The sequence below is a fragment of the Erinaceus europaeus genome, chromosome 8 (assembly GCF_950295315.1).
Source record: "Erinaceus europaeus chromosome 8, mEriEur2.1, whole genome shotgun sequence".
NCBI lineage: Eukaryota > Metazoa > Chordata > Mammalia > Eulipotyphla > Erinaceidae > Erinaceus > Erinaceus europaeus.
The window spans coordinates 101,455,840-101,479,471 of NC_080169.1; the positions used below are offsets into that span (position 1 = coordinate 101,455,840).

Genomic DNA, 23,632 nt, shown 5'->3' on the forward strand with positions numbered 1-23,632 from the left:
TCAAAATATTTGGGACACAGCTAAAGCTGTACTTAGAAGGAAACTCATAGCCATATAAGCACACATTAGAGAACAAGAAAAGTTCAACTATAACCTAACTGCACACCTAAAAGACTTTAAATAAGAGGAACAAAGGAACCCTAATGCAACCAGAAGGAATGAATCAAAATCAGGGGAGAGATAAACAGAATCACTAAAACAATCTTGAGGAAAAGAAACAAATGGAGGCATCAAATTGCCAGATCTCAAACTATATTATAAAGCCATCATAATCAAAACAGCCTGGTACTAGAACAAAAACAGATATACAGACCAGTGAAACAGAATTGACAGCCCAGAAACAGACCGCCACACCTGTAGATATCTAATCTTTGATAAAGAGGCCCAAATTCTTAAGTGATAATAATAAATGGTGAAGAAGATAATAATAAATGGTGGTGGGAAACATGCAGAAGAATGAACTGAAGCACTTTATCTCACTAGAAACAAAAGATAACTCCAAATGGATCAAGAACCCGGATGTTAGAACAGAAACTATCAAATACTTAAGAGGAACACTTTCCTATTTAAACCTCAAGAACTTCTTTAATGACACAAACCCAATTGCAAGAGAGACTAAAACACAAATCAATGGGACTACATCAAATTGAAAAGCTTCTGCATAGCAAAAGAAACCATCACCCAAACAAAGAGACCCCTCACAGAATGGGAGAACATCTTCACATGCCATACATCAAATAAGAAGCTAAAAACAAAAATATGTAAAGAGCTTACCAAACTCAGAATCAAAAAAGCAAATGACCCAATCCAAAAGTGGAGAGAGAAAATGAACAAAATATTCACTAAAGAAGAGATCCAAAAGGCCAACAAAACATATGAAAAATTGTTCCAGGTCACTGATTGTCAGAGAAATACAAAAAAAGATAACAATTAGATTCCATCTCACCATTATGAGAATGTCATACATCAAAAATGACAGCAATAACAAATGCTGGAGAGGTTGTGGGGACAAAGGAACACTCCTGCACTGCTGGTGAGAAGGAAAATTGGTCCAGCCTCTGTGGACAGCAGTCTGGAAAACCCTCACAAGGCTAGAAATAGACCTTCCATATTATCCAGTAATTGCTCTCCTATGGATATATCCTAAGGACTCCGTAACACTCAACCAAAAAGATATGTGTACACCTATGTTCAGAGTAGCACAATTCATAATAGCCAAAACATGGAAGAAATCCGGGTGCCCAGCAACATATGAATGGTTGAGAAAGTTGTGGTATATATACACACCATGGAATACTACATAGCTATTAAGAATAATGTACCCACCTTCTCTAACCCATCTAGGATAAAGCTAGGAGGAATTTTGTTAAGTGAAGTAAGTTAGAGAGACAAAGATGAGTATCAGATGATCCCACTCATGAACAGAAGTTGAGAAAGAAGGACAGAAAGGGAAAATGCAAAGGAGAATTTGACTGAGTTTGGAGTATGGCACCAAAGTGAAAAACTGGAGGAGGGTAGATTTTCAGCTTCACTATGGGGGGTAAGAGTATGGACACAGACCACTGGTGGTGGGAATGGTGTTAATATGCATTCCTATTTACAGCCTTATAAGTCACTATTTAAGCAATATGAGGGGAAAAATAGACTAAATGTCTCAAACATTTTGATGCACAGACCCCAGTTCTGAGCATGTATTCTTTTAATTTAAACACTTAAGGCTTCAAATTGGTAACATGATTAAATTTTAATTATGGACTTAAACTGTGAATATATTTCTAATAACGTTTTTTTGAATATTAAATCACCTATAATCTTAGACCAGAAGCAACTAGCTGTGTCACTATATTAGACAGAGCTATATGTAAATAGCATTACACAGCAAAAGTCATGGTGAGATCTTGTATGATAGAAAATCCTAACAATGGGATTTTCAAAGTCAACAAAATTTCCAAATAACTTGTTTATAATACTGTCTAATTCCTTCTTAAACCCTAACACAGCAGGAACCCTCCCCATTCTCTATAAAACCCATATTTCTCCCTGTCCTGGAACCTCTGGGGCATGGTTCATTTTTCAAGCTTCTCTCAACCCATACCAATTGATACTGCATCTGCTGATCTCAACCTAACCAATGCAGCCAGTACCAATTCTACTTGTTTCACTTTGGACTATGTCCACAGATAGCAGGCCTGAGATGTCAACCCTTTAGCTCTAGTATTCTGGTGAGACCTTTCCTAGCTTATATGACTCCTTAATTCCATTTCATATAGTGCACTTCCTAAAATAACAAAGCCCCAAAACCTAGATATGAACCAGAGACCAAGATACAGAGCACATGTACACATGCATCCATGTTAGGGGAAAATATATACCTTAAAGCAAAGGTACACAATAGTTTGCAGTGACCCAGTAAGCACAGCACGCAAGTAGAAATACTAGAAAAGACAACAGAAAGTACTTAATCAAGTAGTTTCTACTTAGACCTACTAGATACTCTCCTCAGCTGCTTACTATTTCACTTCCCTCAATCACTCCAAGGCTAACCTTGTCAAACAAAAAAGTAAGGCCTACAAAAACAAACAGACATACAAACAAAAAAAGTAAGGCCCACCAGAGCTGGATAAGGGCAAGAGAACAGCATACTTTAATGATGGCTCTTCTGCCTACTACCAGGCCACCTCATCTCCCTTGGCCCGAGTCAGAGAACCCTGGAATTCCCACACAGACACGGTGGGCCTAGACCTCTAATAGATCCCTCTCTCTATTGTCACTGGTCATCTCCATCAAGAACAATATAATGGTTTGTGAGCCCCTACAGGACCCTGCCCTCAATGTGGATCAACAATGGTAGAGCCTGACCCATTCTCAGAAGGGAGGGTCGGCCAAAATCCTCTACCACTCAAGGAAGATGGGACCAACAAAGGGTGTATACTAGAACATTCCTAGCTATAACCACAGAATGCCAGCTCAGGCTGATAGGGATGCAGAGGTTACACAGGCTACTGCACTAAATATAGGCCCCAGATCAAATCAATGGAGTTTACAGTTAATGGTATTTCTATAGTTTTCCCAGATTTGGGAACTACTCTTTTCCCTGATCCTGCTTTCTAGTCTTATTTCCAACCCGGATACCATTTCACCAGATAACACGACTGCATGTTAACTATCAGGATCAGCCAAAAATTAGTAAAGTCATGGGCCCCTTGGAATATACCTAAATTAGACCTACTTTTCCAAAATGGAGACCCCAAGTCTCATCTGCTATATTCTAGTCTTTAAGCTCCAGATTATTAAATAAATTCTTTATATCTTAATGTTTTTTCAGACATCAAGTTGCAGATGCTACCAGGACTCCAACCTGACTCCCCTGACAGAGGACTTCACCAATGTACCCTGAAACCCCATCTCTCTGGAGCCCTGCGCCACTAGGGAAAGAGAGAGACAGGCTGAGAGTATGGACAGACCTGCGGACACCCATGTTCAGAGGAGAAGCAATTATAGAAACCAGACCTTCCACCTTCTGCACCCCATAATGACCCTGGGTCCATGCTCCCAGAGGGATAAAGAATAGGAAAGCTTGCAGTGGAGGGGATGGGATATGGAACTCTGGTGGTGGGAAATATGGAGATTTTTACCCCTCTTATTCTATGGCTTTGTCAATATTTTTTATTTTATAAATAAAAAGAAAAAATACTACTCTAGAAATAAAAAAACAGTATCTGATTTATAACTTACAAAGTGACTAGATTTCTCATCTAACAATTTCAAGTCACTCAATGAACTCAAGGTTATTTACTTAATCAAAAGGAACTCGGCAAGCACAAACCGCACCTGTTTACCAAAAACATCACCTCTAAAATTACCAGTATTAGAGGCACTGCCTACCCAGTGCCAACCTATAACTGGATGAATAGATAAACTAAGGCAGATACATAAAATGAAATAAAGTGGGGTTTACTGCTGATCAAAACAGTAATATGAACAAATTCAGAATACATTATGCTAAGTGACTAAAAAGATGACTCTAAAGACTTCATACAAAATGGAATTACTTTTATGATTTCCTGAAAAGGAGTTATTTGTGAAACTGAGGGTAGGAGATCTTTATAATTCACATATAGGGGCAAATGGGCTCTTATTAACATAATGGAAATGCTGTAAATATTGACTGCAATGACTGCAATACTGTTTGCAATTTTCAAAACTCATTAAACTATACCTTAAAAGTGAGTTTTACTGTAAATAAACTACGATTACAGGAAAGAAAAGAGACAGAATAACAGTGGCATGTGAATGAAAAAGAAAAGGCTCAGACTAGGATGAAATAATAATAAAACACTTATATGGGAAAAGAAAAAAAATGATATCCAGGAAATAAATAGAACATCTAAGATATTTTTCCATTTCTTTGTGTCTTTTCCTATTTCCTTAAATAACTGGCTTATAATTTTCAGTGTACAAGTACTTCACTTCCTTTGTTAGGCTTATCGTTATATATCTGATCATTTTTGCTCTTATAGTAAATGGGACTGATTTCTGGATTTCTTCTTCCGACGTAGATTTGCATAGAGAAATGCAACTCATTTTTGTATATTAATTTCATAGCCTTCCTTATTACATTGCTTAATAAGGTCCAAAGTTCCCTGCTGGATTATTTAGGGTTTTCTACACTTATCTATACCTATACAATCTGCAAATAATGACAGTTTTTCCTATAGTTTCCCAATCTTTGTTCCTTGAATTCCTTCATCTTGTGTTAATTGCTATGTAAAGGACTTCCAAAACTGTACTGAATAGCAATTGTGATGGTGGGCATCCTTGCTTTCTACATGATCAAGGAGGGAAAGCTTTCAGTTTCTCACCATTAAGTATGACGGTAGCTATAGCTGTGCTATATATAGACTAAGACATGCAGAGGGCCAACATACATATAGGTAAATGCTCAAAGTCACTGACTGTCAAAGTGTTGTATGCTTTACATTGGTTTGGTCTAGCTCTCCCCCCACCACAAAACATTAACAACATCAAAGAAATACAAATAAAGAAAATAATGACATATCAACTTTACACTTGAGAAAGTCATACATAAAAAAAGACAGTAACAACAAATGTTGGCAAGAATCTGGAGAATAAAGGAACACTTTATTTATCTGGAGAATAAAGGAACACTGCTGTTGGGAATGCAAATTTGCCTAATCCTTGTGAAAAAAATCTGAAGACTTTTCAGAACACTAGAAATGGATTTAACCTAAGAGTAGGTAATTCCTATTTTGGTGATATAGCTAAAGGAAACAAACATCCAAAGTGATCTATGGACTTCCAGAGGCACAGCCATGGAGTAGAAACTGGCGAAGATAAAAACCACAGGCCTATGAAGCAAAGTAAATCAGGCTGAGGAAAGAGTATCAGCTCTAGAAAACATAATCACAAAACAGTGAATGTAAAGCTGTTGGAGTAGAAAGATTTAGGAAAGATAAAGTGGTTCTCCATAAAATAGCAGACTCCATGAAAAAGATAAATATTAAAGTTATTAGAATTCCTAAGAAGGAAGAGGAGAGATGCCAGAAGCAAGAGCAAGGGAAAAATATTTGATAAGATTCAACATTCATTTATGATAAACACTATCAAGAAACTGGAAATAGAAGGACAGTTCCTCAACATTATATAGACCAGTTATGACAAACCCACAGCTACCATAATTCTCAGTAGGAAAAAGCTGAAAGCTTTCCCCCTGAAATTGGGAACCAGTTAAGGACATCCACTGATCTCCCCAACTAATCAACATAGACACTCCAATAAGACAAGAAAGAGATATCAAAGGTATACATATTGGAAAAGGAGAAATGAAATCATCACTATTTGTTGATGACATGATAATATACCTAGAGAACCTCAAAGCCAAAAAGCTCACCAATAGATGACAAACTAAAAAAGTTATGGGATGTATATTCCATGAAAAGCAAAATCTGACTGAGTTAGGAGTATGAGACCAAAGTAAAAATCTCTGGGTGGAGGGTGAGAGTAGATGTTCAGCTTCACAGGACACACACACACACCTTTGGTGGTGGGAATGGTGTTAATATACACTCCTATTACATTATACTCTGATAAATCACTATTTAATTAATATGAGAAGGGGAAAAAGGATTGAATATCTCAAACTTGCTGATGTATAGACGATAGCTCTGAATATATGTTCCTTCAATCTAAGCACCTAAAACTTCAAATTGGTAATCAGACTGAATTTTAACAGTGGGCTTAACTTGTTAATACATTTCTAATAATCGCTTGTTCTCTGAAATATTAAATCTCCTAAAAGCTTAGACCAGAGAGAACAGAAGCAACTGGTGTTACTTTATAAGATACAGCTGAATGTAAATAGCATAAAAGGACACAGATTATGGTGAAGTCTTGTAGATACAGCAAATGCTAACAAAAGGATTTTCAAAGTTAACCTAATAGCCAAATAATTTGGTTGTAGCAATAACTATTTATTGCCTCCTTTCTTCTTCTAGCGTTTGCCCTTCTTCCGTAGCCAGTCAACAGCATCAGGTTGAGCCTGATGTCAAGTTTCGAGACCTCCTTTGAATCTGGAGAGGTGGCAGTAGTTGACTATGTGGGTCATAGTCTGTCTGGAGCTCTTAAACAGCAGGAACCTTCCCTTTCTGTATAAAGTCCATATTTCTCCCAGGTCGGAATCTCTGGGGTGGGGCTCACTTTTCTGCATGTTTCTCTCAGTTCATAACAACTGATACTGCATCTGCTGATCCCAGCCTAAGCAATGCAACCAGTACCACCTCCGCATGTTTCACTTCGGACTGTCCCAAGATGTCAGATGTAGAATGTCACCCTTCAGTTTCATTACTCTGGTGAGACCTTTCCTAGTTCATAGGACTCCTTGATTCCATTTTGTGTGGCGCACTTCTTAACAAAACTTACATATAGACCAGGGCCTATGAGATAGAGCATATGTACATGTATCCATAAGTTAGGAGAAAATATATACCTTAAAGTAAAAGTGCACAATATTTTGCAGTGAGTCAATAAATGAAGCAATCAAGCAGATATGATAAATCTATCTGAAAACAAAGATAAGGAAAAAATATTACAGGCTCCTAGGGAAAGAAAGAAACTAGCATACGGAGATAAGACTATCAGGCTTTTAGTGGATTTTTCATCACAAATTCTTGAAGAAAGAAAGGAGTGGATTGGCAAACTTAAACTATCAAAAGACAGAAACCTACAGCAGCAAATACTCTATTCTGCCAAATTATTGTTCAAATATGAGGGAGCAAAGAAAACCTTCTCAAACATTCAGAAGCTGAAGGGACTCACCACCACTAACCCTGCCTTGCAAGAATTACTGAAAGGTGTCTCACATGCAAAGAAGCAAAGGAATTTTTTCCATTAAATGAGGTAACCAAAGGTAAACTACAGCTAATTAGAAAGAAAAGCAGCAACAGATTAAAGAATATCAGAGAGCAGGAGAAAATAGAAAAACACAATGAGATGTTGGTAAATCAAAGCCGACATAAAATAAATAGTTGTAAATGATATAAGTTAGAGGAAATATACATGGTAATCACAAAACAAAATATAACAGAGACAAGCAGGAAGCAGATATGCAACATATAAGACTAGCATAGAAAACCACCCACACAAAACAATAAGTAGAAATAAACAGGAAAACAATCAATAAAAATACAAAACGGGGCTGGGCAGTAGCGTGGCAGGTTAAGCACACACGGCACAAAGTGCAAGGACTGGCTCAATGATCCCAGTTCTACATGACCCTGGCTCCCTACACGCAGGGCGGGCAGGTCACTTCACAAGCAGTAAAGCAGGTCTGCAGGTGTCTAACTTTTCTTCCCCCCTCTTTATCGCCCCCTCCTCTCTCGATTTCTTTCTGTCCTAGCCAACAACAGCAGCAGCAATGGCAACAATAACAAGGGCAACAAAATGGGAAAAATAGCCTCCAGGAGCCATGGATTCATAGTGCAGGCAATGAGCTCCTGCAATAACCCTGGAGGCAAAAAATTAAGTTAAAACTTGAATTAAAAAAAAATGAAACAACTTTAAACAAAAATCATAATGGCTACAAGTAAACCACATATATCAGCAATCAACCTAGATGTAAATAGTCTAAATTCACCAATTAAAAGAATGAGAGTTACTAAATGGATTAAAAAAGCAAATCCATCATTTTTTATGTCTCCAGGAAACACATCCACAGGAAAGACAAACAGAAACTCCAACTGACAGGATGGAAGAAGTTGTTCAAAACCAACAATGTGGAAAAAGGGCAGGGACAGCTGTCTTGCTTTAAGATAAAATGGATTTTCAGACAAAGAAGGTGATAAGAGACATGGATGGACACTATATGCTGGTTAGAGGATCAGTCCAACAGGAGGACATAACCACTCTCAATATATATACTCCAAAAATGAGAGCACCCTCATACATAAAACAAGTATGAAATGACCTTAACAGAGACATCAACAGCAACAGAATAATAGCAGAAGACCTTAACACAACATTCACAGCAAGAGACAGATCATCAGGGAAAAAAAAAAAACAACAAGGAAGTATTGGCCTTAAGCAAAAACATGGATGAAATGAACCTAACAGATATATTAAGAACCTTTAATCCCAAAAGTAGAGAAATTACTTTTTTTTTTTTGCTTTGTAAAGCTTTTATTTTTATTTAAATTTTTTATATATAAAAAGGAAACACTGACTAAACTTACATAGGATAAGAGGCGTACAACTCCACACAATTCCCACCACCAGAAATCTGTATCCCATCCCCTCCCCTGATAGCTTTCCTATTCTTTAAACCCTCTGGGAGTATGGACCCAAGATCATTGTGGGATGCAGAAGATTGACTGTCAGAGAAATGCAAATAAAGACAACAATGAGATACCACTTCACTCCTGTGAGAATCAGAGAAGGTAGCAGCAACCAATGCTGGAGAGGCTGTGGGGACAAAGGAACCCTCCTGCACTGCTGGTGGGAATGTCAACTGGCCCAACCCCTGTGGAGAGCAGTCTGGAAAACTCTCAGAAGGCTAGAAGTGGACCTACCCTATGACCCTATATCCCAATGAACCAAACATACCCATCCAAAAAGATTTGTGTGTACCTATGTTCATAGCAGCACAATTTGTAAAAGCCAAAATCTGGAAGCAACCCAGGTGTCCAACAACAGATGAGTAGCTTAGTAAGTTGTGGTCTATATACACAATGGAATACTACTCAGCTATTAAAAATGGTGAATTTACCTTCTTTACCCCATCTTGGATGGACTGTGAATAAATCATGTTAAGTGACATAAGTCAGAAGCAAAAAGATGAATATGGGTATGGGATGAAAAACAAGATCAGAAGAGAAAACACTAAGCAGAACTTGGACTGGAGCTGGTGTATTGCACCAAAGTAAAAGACTCTGGGGAGGGTGGAGGGAGGAGGGTTTCAGGTCCCGGATCATGTCGGCAGAGGAGGACCTAGTGGGGGTTGTATTGTTATGTGGAAATGTTATGCATGTACTATTATATTTTAATGTCGACTGTAAACCATTAATCTCCCAATAAAGAAATTTTTTAAAAGAATGATAAGAACCACATGATTACATCAACTAATAAGAAAAGGCATTTAGGGGATCAGGCGTTGGCACACCTGGTTAGGTGCACACATTACAGTGCACAAGGACCCAGGTTCGAGCCCTTGGCCTCCACCTGCAGGGGGAGAGCTACACAAGCGGTGAAGCAGATCTGCAGATGTCCCACTCTCTTTCTCCCTCTCTATACCCCCACCTCCCTCTATCTCTGGCTATCTCTATCCAATAAATAAAGATAATAAAACAAAATTTTAAAAAGGGAATCGGGCGGTGGCACAGCAGGTTAAGCGCACGTGGCGCCAAACGCAAGGACCGGCATCAGGATCCTGGTTCAAGCCCCCAGCTCCCCACCTGCAGGGGAGTCGCTTCACAAGCAGTGAAGCAGGTCTGCAGGTGTCTGTCTTTCTCTCCCCCTCTCTGCCTCCCTCTTCTCTCTCCATTTCTCTCTGTCCTATCCAACAACAATGACATCAATAACCACAACAATGTTAAACAAGGGCAACAAAAGGGAAAATAAATAAATAAATAAAAATTAAAATTTTTTAATTTAAAAAAGAAAAGGCATTTACAAGATTCAACATTCATTTAAGATAAAGACCCTCCAGAAATTGGGAACAGAAGAACTTCTCAGCATAACAGCAACAAAACAGAACACAGGTGTTGGCATAGTTATGGAGAAAAAGGGAGTCTGCTACACTGCTGGTGGGAATGCATACTGGTACAGTCCCTTTGGAAGACTGTATGGAGAGGCCTTAAACAAATCAAAATGAAATTACCATGTGATCTGACAATACCAACCCTAGGCATTTACCCAAAGGACATACAAACACTTATCCAAAGTGAAATATGGGGGCCAAAAGGTACCACACCTGGTTAAACACTCACATTACAGTGACCAAGGGTGGGTTCAAGTCCCTGGTCCCCATCTGTAGGGGAAAAACTTCAAAAGTGGTGAAGCAGGGATGCAGGTGTCTCTCTGTCTCTTTCCTCCTATCTCCCCCCACCCCCACTTAATTTCTCTCTGTCTCTATTCAATAATAAATAAAAATATTTTTTAAAAAGTAATATATATGTGGTCCGGGAGGTGGTGCCGTGGTAAAGCTTTGGACTCTCAAGCATGAGGTCCCGAGTTCAATCCCCGGCAGCACATGTGCCAGAGTGATGTCTGGTTCTTTCTCTCTCCTCCTATCTTTCTCATAAATAAATAAAATCTTTAAAAAAAAAAAAAGTAATATATATGCTACCATATTCATAGCTGCATTATTATTCACAGTGGCTAAAGAGTGGAAGCAGCCTAAATGCCCATCAACAGATGACTGGATAAAGAAGTTATGAGGAAATATACTATAATAATAAAAATTCCAATCCCATGAAGTATTACTTTGCAATCAAAAAGACAATATTGTGTCTTCTGGGACAAAATGGATGGAACTTCCAAATGAACTGAGACAGGTAAAATACCTTGGAGTATATCTTAAAAAGTAGGTGAGGAATATTTACAATGAAAACTACAACACATTATTTAAAGAACTAGAAAAGGAGACACAAAGAAATGGAAAGTTATCCCATGTTCATTTATTAGAAGAATAAATATGTATTGTTAAAATTACTCTCTAAAGCCATTTAAGAATTCCGTGCGACCTCTATCAAATCCCAGTGGTATTCTTCAAGGAAATAGAATAAGCAATTCTAAAATCTGTATGGACTACAAATAGCCAAAACAATTCTGACCAAAAAAAGGAAAATGGAGATAGCAAATTACCTGAATTCAAGCTATATATTACAAAACATACTATGGCAACATGATATTGTAACAAAAACAGGCAATCAGACCAATGGAATAGACAGCCCAGAAATACACTCATACATCTAATTTATGCCCAAGGAGCCAAGTCCATACCATGGAGAAAACAAAGCCTCTCCAAAAAAACAGAGCTGGAAAAACTGGACAGCCATACGTAAAATCAATAACATCCTCATTAAAAGAACCAGAGTAGGAAAATGGATTAGAAAATAGAACCCCCTAGGGAGACAACATAATGGTTATGAGAAAAGACGTTCAGGCCTGAGGAACCAAAGCTCACAAGTTCAATGCCCAGCGCTGCCGTAAGCCAGAGCTGAGCAGTACACCAGTATGTATGTATGTGTGTATGCATGTCTGTATGTATATACGTATGTATGTATGTGTGTGTATGTATGTCTGTATCTATCATTTATTTATCTTTCGTTCCATCTGTATTTCTCTCATGAAAAGAAAAGTAAAAGAAAGGGAAGGGAAGGGAAGGGAAGGGAAGGGAAGGGAAGGGAAGGGAAGGGAAGGGAAGGGAAGACAACCTAACCACATGTTGTCTGAAAGAATCCCACCTAGTTAGCTCTACAAGACAAAAACAAGCTCAAAGTGAAATGCTGGAAAACTATCAAAACCATCATACAAGTTAGTGAACCACAAATAAAAGGTAGAGACATGTATACTCATATTTAACACAAACAGACCTTATAATAAATTAAGTAATAAAAGATAGGGGTGGATATTACATAATAGCAGGATCAATCAGATAAGAGGACCTAACAATAATTAACATTTCCACATTTCCAATGAGGGGATATGTCAAGCATCTACTAAGAGTTAAGAAAATACATCAGTAACATTATAGTGATAGTAGGAGATCTTAACAACCCACTCTTTCAAATAGATCATCCAGGCAGAAAGAGAATAAAGAAACAAGACAACTAAATGAAAGATAAATAGACTAGACCTATTGGACATCTTCAGATTTCTTCACTCAGGGAGTGAAATAAATACACATTCTTCTTAAGTCCACATTGAACACTTTCAAGGACAGATCACGTTAGGCCATAAAGACAGCATCATTAACTGCAATAGCACTGAAACCATTCCAAGCATTTCAGATCAGAGCAGAATTAAATTAACATTCAACAACAAACAGAAAATAGAAGAAAAAAAATCCCAAAAGAATCCAGCAGGAAACTCCTGGAAATTATTAAGCAGTATAGTAAAGTGGCAGGTTATAAAATTAATATACAACAATCAGTGGCAATCTTTTATGCAAACACTAAGTCAGAAGAGGGAGAAATACAGAAATTGACCCCATTTACTACAGCAGCAAAAACAATCAAATATTTAGGAGTAAACCTAGCAGGAAGTGAAAGATATACCAAATAAATAAAGAAAGAAGAAGAACATTACTACATGTTCATGGATTGGAAGAATATCATCAAAATGGTTATTCTACACAGAAACATATACAAAAGTTCATAAAATCTCCATTAATATCCCATCAAAATTTTTTCTTTTCTCTTTTTTTTTTTTTACTGGAAAACATGTAACCACAAAGAAAAAGAGAAACTTATCTGCTTTATTGGTATAACAGTAAATCATGAAAAGAGAATAGAACAAAAGCTACAAGTTTATCTAGAGTCAGAAAACCTCTAGAATTGCCAAGGAAACCTTGAGAAAGAAAGGACAAAAGTAAAGGCATCACATTTCCAGGTCTCAACTGATAATATAGGACTATTATAATCAAAACTGTCCAGTACTGGAACAAAAACAGAAATAATAACCAGTGGACACAGAGCCCAGAAATAAACCTCCACACTTATGGAAACTTTTCACAAAGAGACCCAAAATATTAAATGGAAAAATAAGAGTCTCTTCAGCAAACAGTGTCGGGGAAATTGGCTAGAAATGTGCAAAGAATGAATGAAACTGGACTACTATTATTTCATCACACACAAAATTAAACTCTAAATGGATCAAGGACTTGGATGTTAGAACGGAAACTATCAAATATTTAAAGGGAAACATTGGCAGAACTTTTTTCAATCTATGTTTTAAAGATGCCTTCATGACTCAAGTCCAATTGCAAGGATAACAAAAACAAAAATAAACAATTGGAACAAGATCAAACCCAAAAGTTTCTGCACAGCAAAAGGAATCACAACCAAAACAGAGACTGCTAATGGAATGGGAGATTTTACATGTCAGACATCAAACAAAGGACTAATACTCAAAATACATAAAGAGCTCACCAAACTCAGCAACAACTAAATAAATAACCCCATTAACTCCATGCAAAAATGAGAAGATATGGACAGAATCTTTTCCAAAGAAGAGATTCAGAGGGCCAACAGACATATGAAAAAATGCACAAAGTCACTGCTTATCAGAGAAACGCAAATCAACAAAATGAGACACCACTTTACTTCTGTGAGGATTTCATACATTAATAAGGACAGTATGTCAGAGAGGTTGTGAGAGTAAGGGAACTAGGCTGTTGGTGGGAATGGATATTGGTCCAACCTCTGTGAACAGCAGTCTGGAGGATTCTCAAAAGCTAGAAATGGACCTACCCTATAACTTGACAATTCCTCTCCTAGGAATATATCCAAAGGAAACAAATATGTCCATCCAAAGAGAGTTATGTACACCTATGTTCACAGCAGCACAATTTCTAATAGTCCACACTTAAAAGCAAGCCAGGTGTGCAAATTCTAAGTCCAAAAAAGAGGATATCCAGAAATCACTCCCATTCACTATCGCAGCAAAATCAATAAAATATCTAGGACTAAACCTGACCAAGGAAGTGAAAGATTTGTATACTAGAAACTATATATACTTGTATACTATGAGTCGCTATTCAAAGAAACAGAAAATGATACCAAGAAATGGAAAGATATCCTATGCTCATGGATTGGAAGAATTAATATCATCAAAATGAACATTCAACCCAGAGCCATATTCTAATTTAATATGATACCCATCAAAGTTCCACCAAGTTTCTTTAAGAGAATAAAACAAAAGTTATAATCATTTACCTGGAACCAGAAAACACCTAGAATAATCACCAAAACAATCTTGAGGAAAAGAAACAGAAATGGAGGTATCACAGATCTCAAACTATATTATACAGCCATCATCATCAAAACAGCCTGGTACTGGAACTAAAATTGGTACACAGGCCAGTGGAACAGAATTAAACCCACACACTTATGGATATTTCCAGAACTAAAGTCCAGAACTAAACCCCCATACTTATGGATATTTCCATCTTATAAATGATTTTTTAAAGGGAATACAAAAAAAAAAGAATTTTACATATCCAACAAAACTAACCCAAAAATAAAAAGGCAACCCAGCAGTTGGGAAAAAATGTTTGTAATCATACATCTAACCAGAGATTAATACAGAAAAAATTTAAAGAAACCATTTAGTTCAACAAGTTTTTTTTTTTGACCAGAGAACTGCTCAGCTCTGGCTTTTCATGGTGCTAGAGATTGAACCTGGGACCTTTGGTGCCTCAAGCATGAAAATCTTTCTGAATAACCATAGCACTATCTCCCCAGCCTCAACAAGAAAAATTTAAAAAATTAATAACCAGTATTAGAAGTAGGTAAAAGGGGAGTCAGACGGTAGTGCAGCAGATTAAGCAAGGACCTGCGTAAGGATCCCGGTTCAAGCCCCTGGCTCCCTACCTGCAGGGGGAATCGCTTCACAAGTGGTAAAGCAGGTCTGCAGGTATCTATCTTTCTCTCTCCCCCTCTGTCTTCCCCTCTTCTCTCCATCTCTCTGTCCTATCCAACAACAATGACATCAATAACAACAACAATAATAACTACAAAAATAAAACGGCATGGGCAACAAAAGGGAATAAATAAATAAAATTTTTTTTAAAGTGGGCAAAAGATCTGAACAGATACTTCTCCAAAAAAAAAATACAGATTGCCAAAAGATATCGACTAGCATCACTCATTACTAGGGAAATTCAAGTTAACATTTAAATGAGGGGCTAGCCAGTGGCACACTGAGTTGAGTGTGCATGTTACCATGCACAAGGACCCAGGTTTGAGCCCACTCGGCAGGGGGCTCACTTTATAAGCAGTGAAGCAGTTCAGCAGGTATCTATCTTCTATCTTTCTCTCTCTGTATCTCCTCCTACCCTCTCAATTTCTCTCTGTCCTATTTAATAAAATAGAAAAGATAAAAGAAAAAAAAAAATGACTGCTGGGAGCAGTCAATTCATAGTATTAGCACCCAGCCCCAGCGATAACCCTGGTGGCAATAAAAAAATAAATATAAAGTACAATGAGTTACTGTGTCACACTAGTGAGAATGGCCTGCATCAAAAAAGACTGGAAACAAGTACTGGTGAAGAAGTAGAGAAAAAGGAGCTGTGGTTGGTGGTAATACAAACTGACAAAGCCCCTTCAGAAGAAAAAAAAAAAAAAAAAAGACACCAGCACTGTTCCACTGCCTGTGAAGCTCGCCCCCACTACAGGTAGAAATTGGGGGGCTTGAACCCAGGTCTTCATAAACAGTACCATGTGCACACTCTACTGCATGTGTCACCACCTGGCCAAATTTCATTGGAAAAAAATGAGATATTCTATAATTCTGAAATACCACCCTTATGAATTTGCACCAAAAATTTTAAAAAAGTTTAAAAACCACTCATTTGAACTAGTACATATACCCCTGTGTTCACAGCAGCACTATACATAAAGAGCCAAAACATGATATCAATCTAAATGGCCACCAACTGATGGCAGGATAAAGGAACAGGAATATAGGCATAGATTCAGTGGAATACTACTTTGCCATGAGATATACAGTGTGCCTCTTGGGGGCAAGGTGCATGAAACTAGAGGTGATTATAAGTGAAATATGTAGGGAAATGGAAGACTACTGGATGCTTTCATTCGTGGAAAATAAATAAAAAACAAATCAACTTGTAATCAAAGTAGTAACAACCGTACCAACTCTTGTGGTTGAAAACTATTGTGGTTACTGAAGGGAACTGGGAGAGGAAGTGGAGCTGACAAGTTTGGGGAGGGGAGCCCCGTTAAACGTACACATCACAATGCATAGCACAAGGGTTCAGGCCCCCTGGTTGCCCCCTGCAAGGAGAAAGCTTTATGGGTGGGGAAGAAGGGCTGCAGGTCAAGTGTCTCTCTTTCTTGTTCCCCCTCTATCTTCCCCTCCCCTCTTGATTTCTCTGTCTCTACTCAATAAGTAAATTCAAAAAAAAAAAAAAGTAGGGGGTTCTCTTTGGTACAATGACACCAAGACTCTCATGACGGAAGCTATGAAAGATAAACAAATATGAAAGTGTAAAAGTATACTCCTAAAATTGAACACTACTACAAACCACTATTAAGTCAATTTTCAAAAAGACAGGAAAAAATAAAAGAAAATAGATCTACTGATTGATGCCTTCAGTTGGGAAAAAAATAATAGTAAAAACAATCACCTTACTACCTGGTTACACTTCAAATTCCAATTCAATACTACTAACTTCATTCATCGACCAACCATACACTTCCCTGATCCATCTCATAGAAAACAATTGCACGCCTTTTCTTCTTTTTTTAATTTTTTTTTAATATTTATTTTATTTATTTATTCCCTTTTGTTGCCCTTGTTGTTTTATTGTTGTAGTTATTATTGTTGTTGTCATTGTTGGATAGGACAGAGAGAAATGGAGAGAGGAGGGGAAGACAGAGAGGGGAGAGAAAGATAGACACCTGCAGACCTGCTTCACCGCCTGTGAAGCGACTCCCCTGCAGGTGGGGAGCCGGGGCTCGAACCGGGCTTTGAACCCCTGAATTCCTCCAAGTCTGCAGCAAATTCACACAGTCTTTCATTCCCCAGCCTAAGGGAATCAGTTGCTCTCCCTCTGGTTCCCAAGGACCTACTCCTGAAACCTGTTGTTATCTAGACATAAGGAAGGACTGACTCAAATTCCAGAAGGTCCTAGGTGTCAAGCAGAAAAGACAAGTTGTGATGATAAGGCAGTTTGTGCTGAGAGAACTACAGGACTTGGACAATCTCTGTGACAGCTGGGAAATGGGCCGGGGAGACAGCATAATGGTTTTGCAAAAGATGTGCATGTGGATGCAAAACATTAATTCCCCAATAAAGAAATAAATTATAAAAAAAAAAAAAACCAAGGGCAACAAAAGGGAAAATAAATAAATATAAAATTTTAATTAAATAAAAAATAAATAAAATAATATTGAAACAACAACAACAACAAAAAAGATGTGAATGCGGAGTAGGGCACCAAAGTAAAAACCTTGGGGTGGGGGTGAGGGAATCATATAAATCACTAATATGAGAGGGGAAAAACTGATTGAATGTTTCAAACTTTTTAAAGCACAGACTGAGTCATTTTAATACACAGGCTGAGTCTTTGATATGTTGACTCTCTCAAAAGTCGAGACCAGGGAGAACAGAAGCAACTGGTGGCACAGCTATATACAATTAATGTCAAAGGACATAAATTATGGTGATGTTGAGTATTATACAACTAATCCTAACAAAGGGATTTTTCAAAGTTAACCCAATTACCAAATAATGTGATGATAACAATAACTATCTATTGTCTTCTTGAACCCTAAGTCAGCAGGAACCTCACATTTCCACTATAGAGCCTATATTCCCCCCAGTCCTGGAACCTTAGGGTGGGGCCCACTTTCCTGCACGCTTCTCTCAATTCATATCAAATAATATCGCATCTGCCGATCGCAACCTAATCAACACAATGAGTGCCACCTCAGCATGCTTCACTTCAGACTGTCCAGAGACTTCAGGTGTGGAATGACAACCCTTCAGCTTCATTACTCAGGTGAAACCTTTCCTTTCATAGTATTCTCTAATTCCATTCCAGGTGGTTCACTTCCTATCAAAGGTTTCCCAAAAGCTAGATCATAGACTAGATCCCGTGAGATAGAGCATATGTTCACACGTATCCACAAACTAGGGCAAAATATATACCTGAAAGCAAAAGTACACAATAATCTGCAGTGAGTACCCCCCAACACTTCATCTCACTATTCCAGCCTTTAGGTCCATGATTATTCAAAAATTTGTTTGGCTTTGTATGTTAACTCTCTTTTCAACCACCAGGTTCCAGATGCTAGTATGATGCCAACCAGACTTCCCTGGATAGACCCCACCAATGTGTCCTGGAGCTCCACTTCCCCAGAGCCCCACCCTACTAGAGAGAGGCAGACTGGGAGTATGGATCAACCTGTCAACACCCATGTTCAGCGGGGAAGCAATTACAGAAGCCAGACCTTCCACCTTCTGCACCCCACAATGACCTTGGGTCCACACTCCCAGAGGGATAAAGAATAGGAAAGCTATCAGGGGAGGGGATGGGATACGGAGATCTGGTGATGGGAATTGTGTGGCGTTGTACCCCTCTTATCCTATGGTTTTGCTAATGTCTCCTTTTTTAAATTAAAAAAAAAAAAAAAAAGATGTGCATGCCTGAGGGGCTGAAGTCACAGGTCCAATCCCCTGCACCCCAGGGTTCTGGTAAAAAGAAGAACATAAGTACCCAATAAAATAAGGGGTCTGAAAAACATATATCCAAGAGTTCCCCTTCCTGCATGGCTCTGAGTTAGGCAAAAGAGAAATACGTGCTACATTTGAGAGACAGAGGCAGCAGCAGGGGGCTGGGATGGTGGTGCACCTGGCTGAGTGAACATGTCACCATGCACAAGGACCAGGGATCAAGTCCCTCATCCCTACCTATGACAAGGAAGAAGCTTCACAAGTGGGGAAGCAGTGCTATGGGTGTCTTTCTCTCTCCCCACCTCTTTCAATGTTTCAGTCCACCAAATTAAAAATAAACCATTTTAAAACCTTTAAAAAAAAAAGAAAGAAAGAAAGAAAGAAAAAGTAAAACCAGAAAGGGGCCAGGTGGTGGTGCACCAGGTTAAGCCAACATTACCAGGTGCAATGCCTGAGGTTCGGGACCCGGCTCCCCACCTGCAAGGGAAAAGCTTCACTAGCACGCAGCAGGTCTGCAGGCGTCTTGCTGTCTCTCTCCCTCTCTAACTTCCCCTCCCCTCTTAATTTCTTGTTGTACTATTAAATAAAACAGAAGGGGGTGGGGGGAGAAGGAAAAAATGGCCGCCAGTTATGTTGAGTTTATAGTGCCAGCACCCAGTCCCAGCAATAACTTTGGTGGCAAAAAAAAAAGGGGGGTGGGGCCTGGGGGGTGGCATGACCCAGTTAAGAGCACATATTACCATCCACAATGGACCCGGGTTCAAGCCCCCACTCCCTACCTGCAGCGGGGAAGTTTCATAAGCAGTAAAGCAGGTCTGCAGCTTTCTCTTTCTCTCTATCTTCCCCACCCATCTCAATTTGTCTCTGTCCTATCATGTGTAATGGAAAAAGCCACCAGGAGTGGTGGAGGGCTCCTAGTGACAGCACTGAGCCCCAGTGATAACCCCGGTGGCAACAAAAATAATAATCATAATAAACCAACAAGAGAAAGGAAGGAAGAAAAAAGAAAAGAAAGAGAAAAAAGAAGAAAGGAAGGGGAAGAGGAGGAAGAAGGTTACAGAACTCAGAAAACCAGGGTTGTTTAAGGGAATGAGAAGCAGGTGGGGCAGTGCTGCCAGCTTCAGTTTGTCCTCCTCCTCCTTCCCCTCGGCTATATCCTCTTCCTGCTCTGCATTCGGCTCTTCTCGACAGCCAGCTCTGGGGACCAACAGCAAGCCCAGGCCCAGCAGAATCCTGCAGCAGCCCAGAGACGGGGCAGACTTCTATCTTCTCTATCAGTTTTCCTTGGAATACTACGCCAGGAACTGGACTTCGTGGTAGATCCGTGAGTGAACACCATCACCCAATATACTTTATTTATGAGATGGACAGACAGAGCTAGACAGACAGGCAGGCAGATAAGAGGAGAGAACGAGGGGCCAGGTGGTGGCGCACCTGGTTGAGCACACATGTTACAATGCACAAGGACCCAGGTTCGAGCCCCGGGTCCCCACCTGCAGGGGGAAGGCTTCACAAGTGGTGAAGCAGTGCTGCAGGTGTCTCTGTCTCTCTCCCTCTCTATCACCCTCTTCCCTCTTGATTTCTGGCTGTCTCTATCCAATAAATAAATAAAGATTATAAATAAATAAATAAATAAATAAATAAATAAATAAATAGTAGAAAAGGAGAGCATCACTCTGGCACATGACAATCCCAAGAGTTGAACTCAGGACCTCATGTTATGACCTCACTGTGCCACTTTCCAGGCCCTTGTCCTACCCCTTTTTATTACTTTTATTCTCCTTTTTTTTTTTTCAAGAGAGAGAGAGAGGAAGAGAGATAGAGTGAAAGAGACCACAGCACCAAAGTTTTTCCTTAGTGCGGTGGGGGCCAGGCTCAAACCTGAGTGGTGCACATGGCAGAGCAGCGCACTACCCAAGTGAGCTATTTCGTCGGCTGCCTTTCTTTTCCTTTTGTTTTGTTCACATATCCTTTAATGAACAGTTACAAGTTTCATGGAGATAAACCATTTTTAAGTAGTCTGAAACATTTTCAGGCAACCTTTCTTATTTGAAACACTCTTCGTTCCCCCAAGGAAAGCACACAAGAGGAATTTCCTCAGCCTGAGAGGCGAAAATGACTTACATCATTAGACTGAAACAGTCGAGTCATTGCAAAGAAGGCTTCCGTAGCTTCCATTGTTCCAAAGTGTTCACCCTGAATAAAATTTAAAACAATTACTTAAATTACTACACACACACACACACACACACACACACACACACACACACTTAGGATTTTCCATTTCTGAAAAAAATATTCAGTACTCGGAAAAAAAATGTCTTTGTAAATAACTGATCTCTACTATTTTTCTAGCTTTCTAGTTATAAATCTGCATGATTATTTGCCTACTCCTTATTGAAAATGATGGAGGAGCTGGATGGTAGCACACCAGTTGCGTGTATGGACTCAGGTGCCAAGTCTCCAGTCCCCATCTGCACTATGCCCCAGTGGTAACCCTGGTGGCAAAAAATTAATTAATTAAATTATGTAATATCACTCACTATGCTCTAGACATTCTTTTTTTAATTTTTATTTATAAAATGGAAATATTATTAAGACCATAGGATAAGAGGGGTACATTTCCACACAATTCCCACCCCCAGAGCTCCATATCCCATCCCCTCCCGATAGCTTTCCTATTCTTTATCCCTCTGGGAGTATAAACCCGGGATCATTGTGGGAGGTCTGGCTTCTGTAATTGCTTCCCTGGTGAACATAGGTGTTGACAGGTCGATCCATACTCCCAACCTATCTCTCTCTTTCCCTAGTGGGGCAGGGATCTGGGGAGCTCTAGACACTCTAGATTCTACAGAGAGCCTAGAAAGTGGCTCAGTGGTTAAAGTCCATGCCTCCCATGCATAAGGCTTTGACTTTGATCCCTAGCACCATATGGGAGTACCATGGTATCAGCACTCAGGATAAAAACAGACAGAATTCCCTGGATGGTGGAACAGTACTTTGGTATTTCTCTAGCCACAGCCAATCCCAAACTGGGTCAGGCAGGCAACTTAGCTATATTCTGTACACACAAGGCCCTGTATAAATAAATAAATAAATAAATAAAGTTCTAGGATGCTAACTTTTTAGTAGAAATTATTTTGATTTCCTAGGAGAAAAAACACACACACAGCAATAACTATGGTTTATACGGAGGTAGAGCTCCTAATCAGAATAGAATGTTACTACGAGTGGAGAGCATATTGTATACATTTCTATTGCATAGTACCCAGTATAAAGCCTGACACACTGCAGGGGCATAATAACAAACAGTAAAGAGGCATCTATTAAAAATCTTAAGAAAACATGACAACAAGGAACCAACCAAAAGGACAGGAACCAGATTTGTGATACAAAAGTTCACAGGGCTGCTAGTGGGATCTCAAAATTGTGGATTAAGCCCCTACAAACATGCTTTGGATCAAAACTTTAAGTTCTAGATGACATGAATGCAACCTATCGGGCAACTGCATGGTACTTTGAGCAGCAAAGCACTAGATAATCTACTTTATTAGTATTCAAAACAGTGCATGAGCAAAACACCGCAGATCTCAAACTACCTGAAGACACCATTTTAATATTTAATATTCCCATTAAAAGCGACCCTATAAGATGTTAGGGTCAATCAATTTTCAGAGCTTCTAATTTCACAAAGGAATATAACTGGATTTCCAGCTGTCATGGGTATGAGAATCATCAAATTTTTATGAGAAACTTTGAAAGTACCAACAGAAGATTTCATTCTTTTCCATATTTACTGAGTACAGATAATTCCATGTATTTTTTTTTAAGTTTTATTAGTGACTTAATATTGATTTACAAAAGTATAAGATAACAAGGGTATAATTCCGCACCTTTCCCACTCCCAGAGTTCTGTATCCCCATTCCCTCCATTGGAAACTACAGTAGTTCTCCCAAGGTTGCAGATATGGGTTGACTATTAGCTCTATAAGTATCTGTCTATATTTGCTGATATCCCCCCCACCCCACCCTTTCTTTTCCTGTGGTCCTGCCTTCTCTTCCTTTCTTCTTTTTAATATTTATTTATTTTCCCTTTTGTTGCCCTTGTTGTTTTATTGTTGTAGTTATTAATGTTGTCGTTGTTGGATAGGACAGAGAGAAATGGAGAGAGGAGGGAAAGACAGAGAGGGGGAGAGAAAGATAGGCACCTGCAGACCTGCTTTACCACCTGTGAAGGGACACCACCACACACACACACACCCCCCCCCGCAGGTGGGAAGCTGGGGGCTCGAACCGGGATCCTTATGCCGGTCCTTGCGCTTTGTACCACCTGCGCTTAACCAGCTGCATTACCGCACGACTCTCTCTTCTCTTCCTTTTTAAGTCACAACTATACCTATTACTACTTCTGAATGGTCTTCCTTTTGTCCTCTTCTCTCTGAGTTCTGATGGAGAGAATTTCATGTACTTTTCAGTAGTACTAGTAAACCTTTAGTCTCTATGTTCCTTAAAACTCAGAGAACATATATGAACATATGTCAATTCTAATAGAAGCTTTAACATATTCTTCCATAAACTCCACCAACAAGCAGTCAGAAGATAAAACCAAGGTGCCCAAACCTGTTTATATAGTTGACTGTGCTTGTTAATTAAACTGTGTTGGTAACTTGATAATCAAGATAATGAAATGTCTCAACAA

General features: G+C 39.0%; 1 protein-coding gene across 3 annotated transcripts in view; it reads right to left on the reverse strand.

Moving 5' to 3' along the window:
- COPG2 (COPI coat complex subunit gamma 2) overlaps positions 1-23,632 on the reverse strand; it is a 153,892-nt gene that overhangs the window by 125,870 nt on the left and 4,390 nt on the right. For all 3 annotated transcript variants that reach the window (XM_007524210.2, XM_060196567.1, XM_060196568.1), the window contains exon 4: positions 21,058-21,129. In XM_007524210.2, coding sequence (XP_007524272.1) covers positions 21,058-21,129 — 72 coding nt within the window. The remainder of the gene's footprint in view (positions 1-21,057; positions 21,130-23,632) is intronic.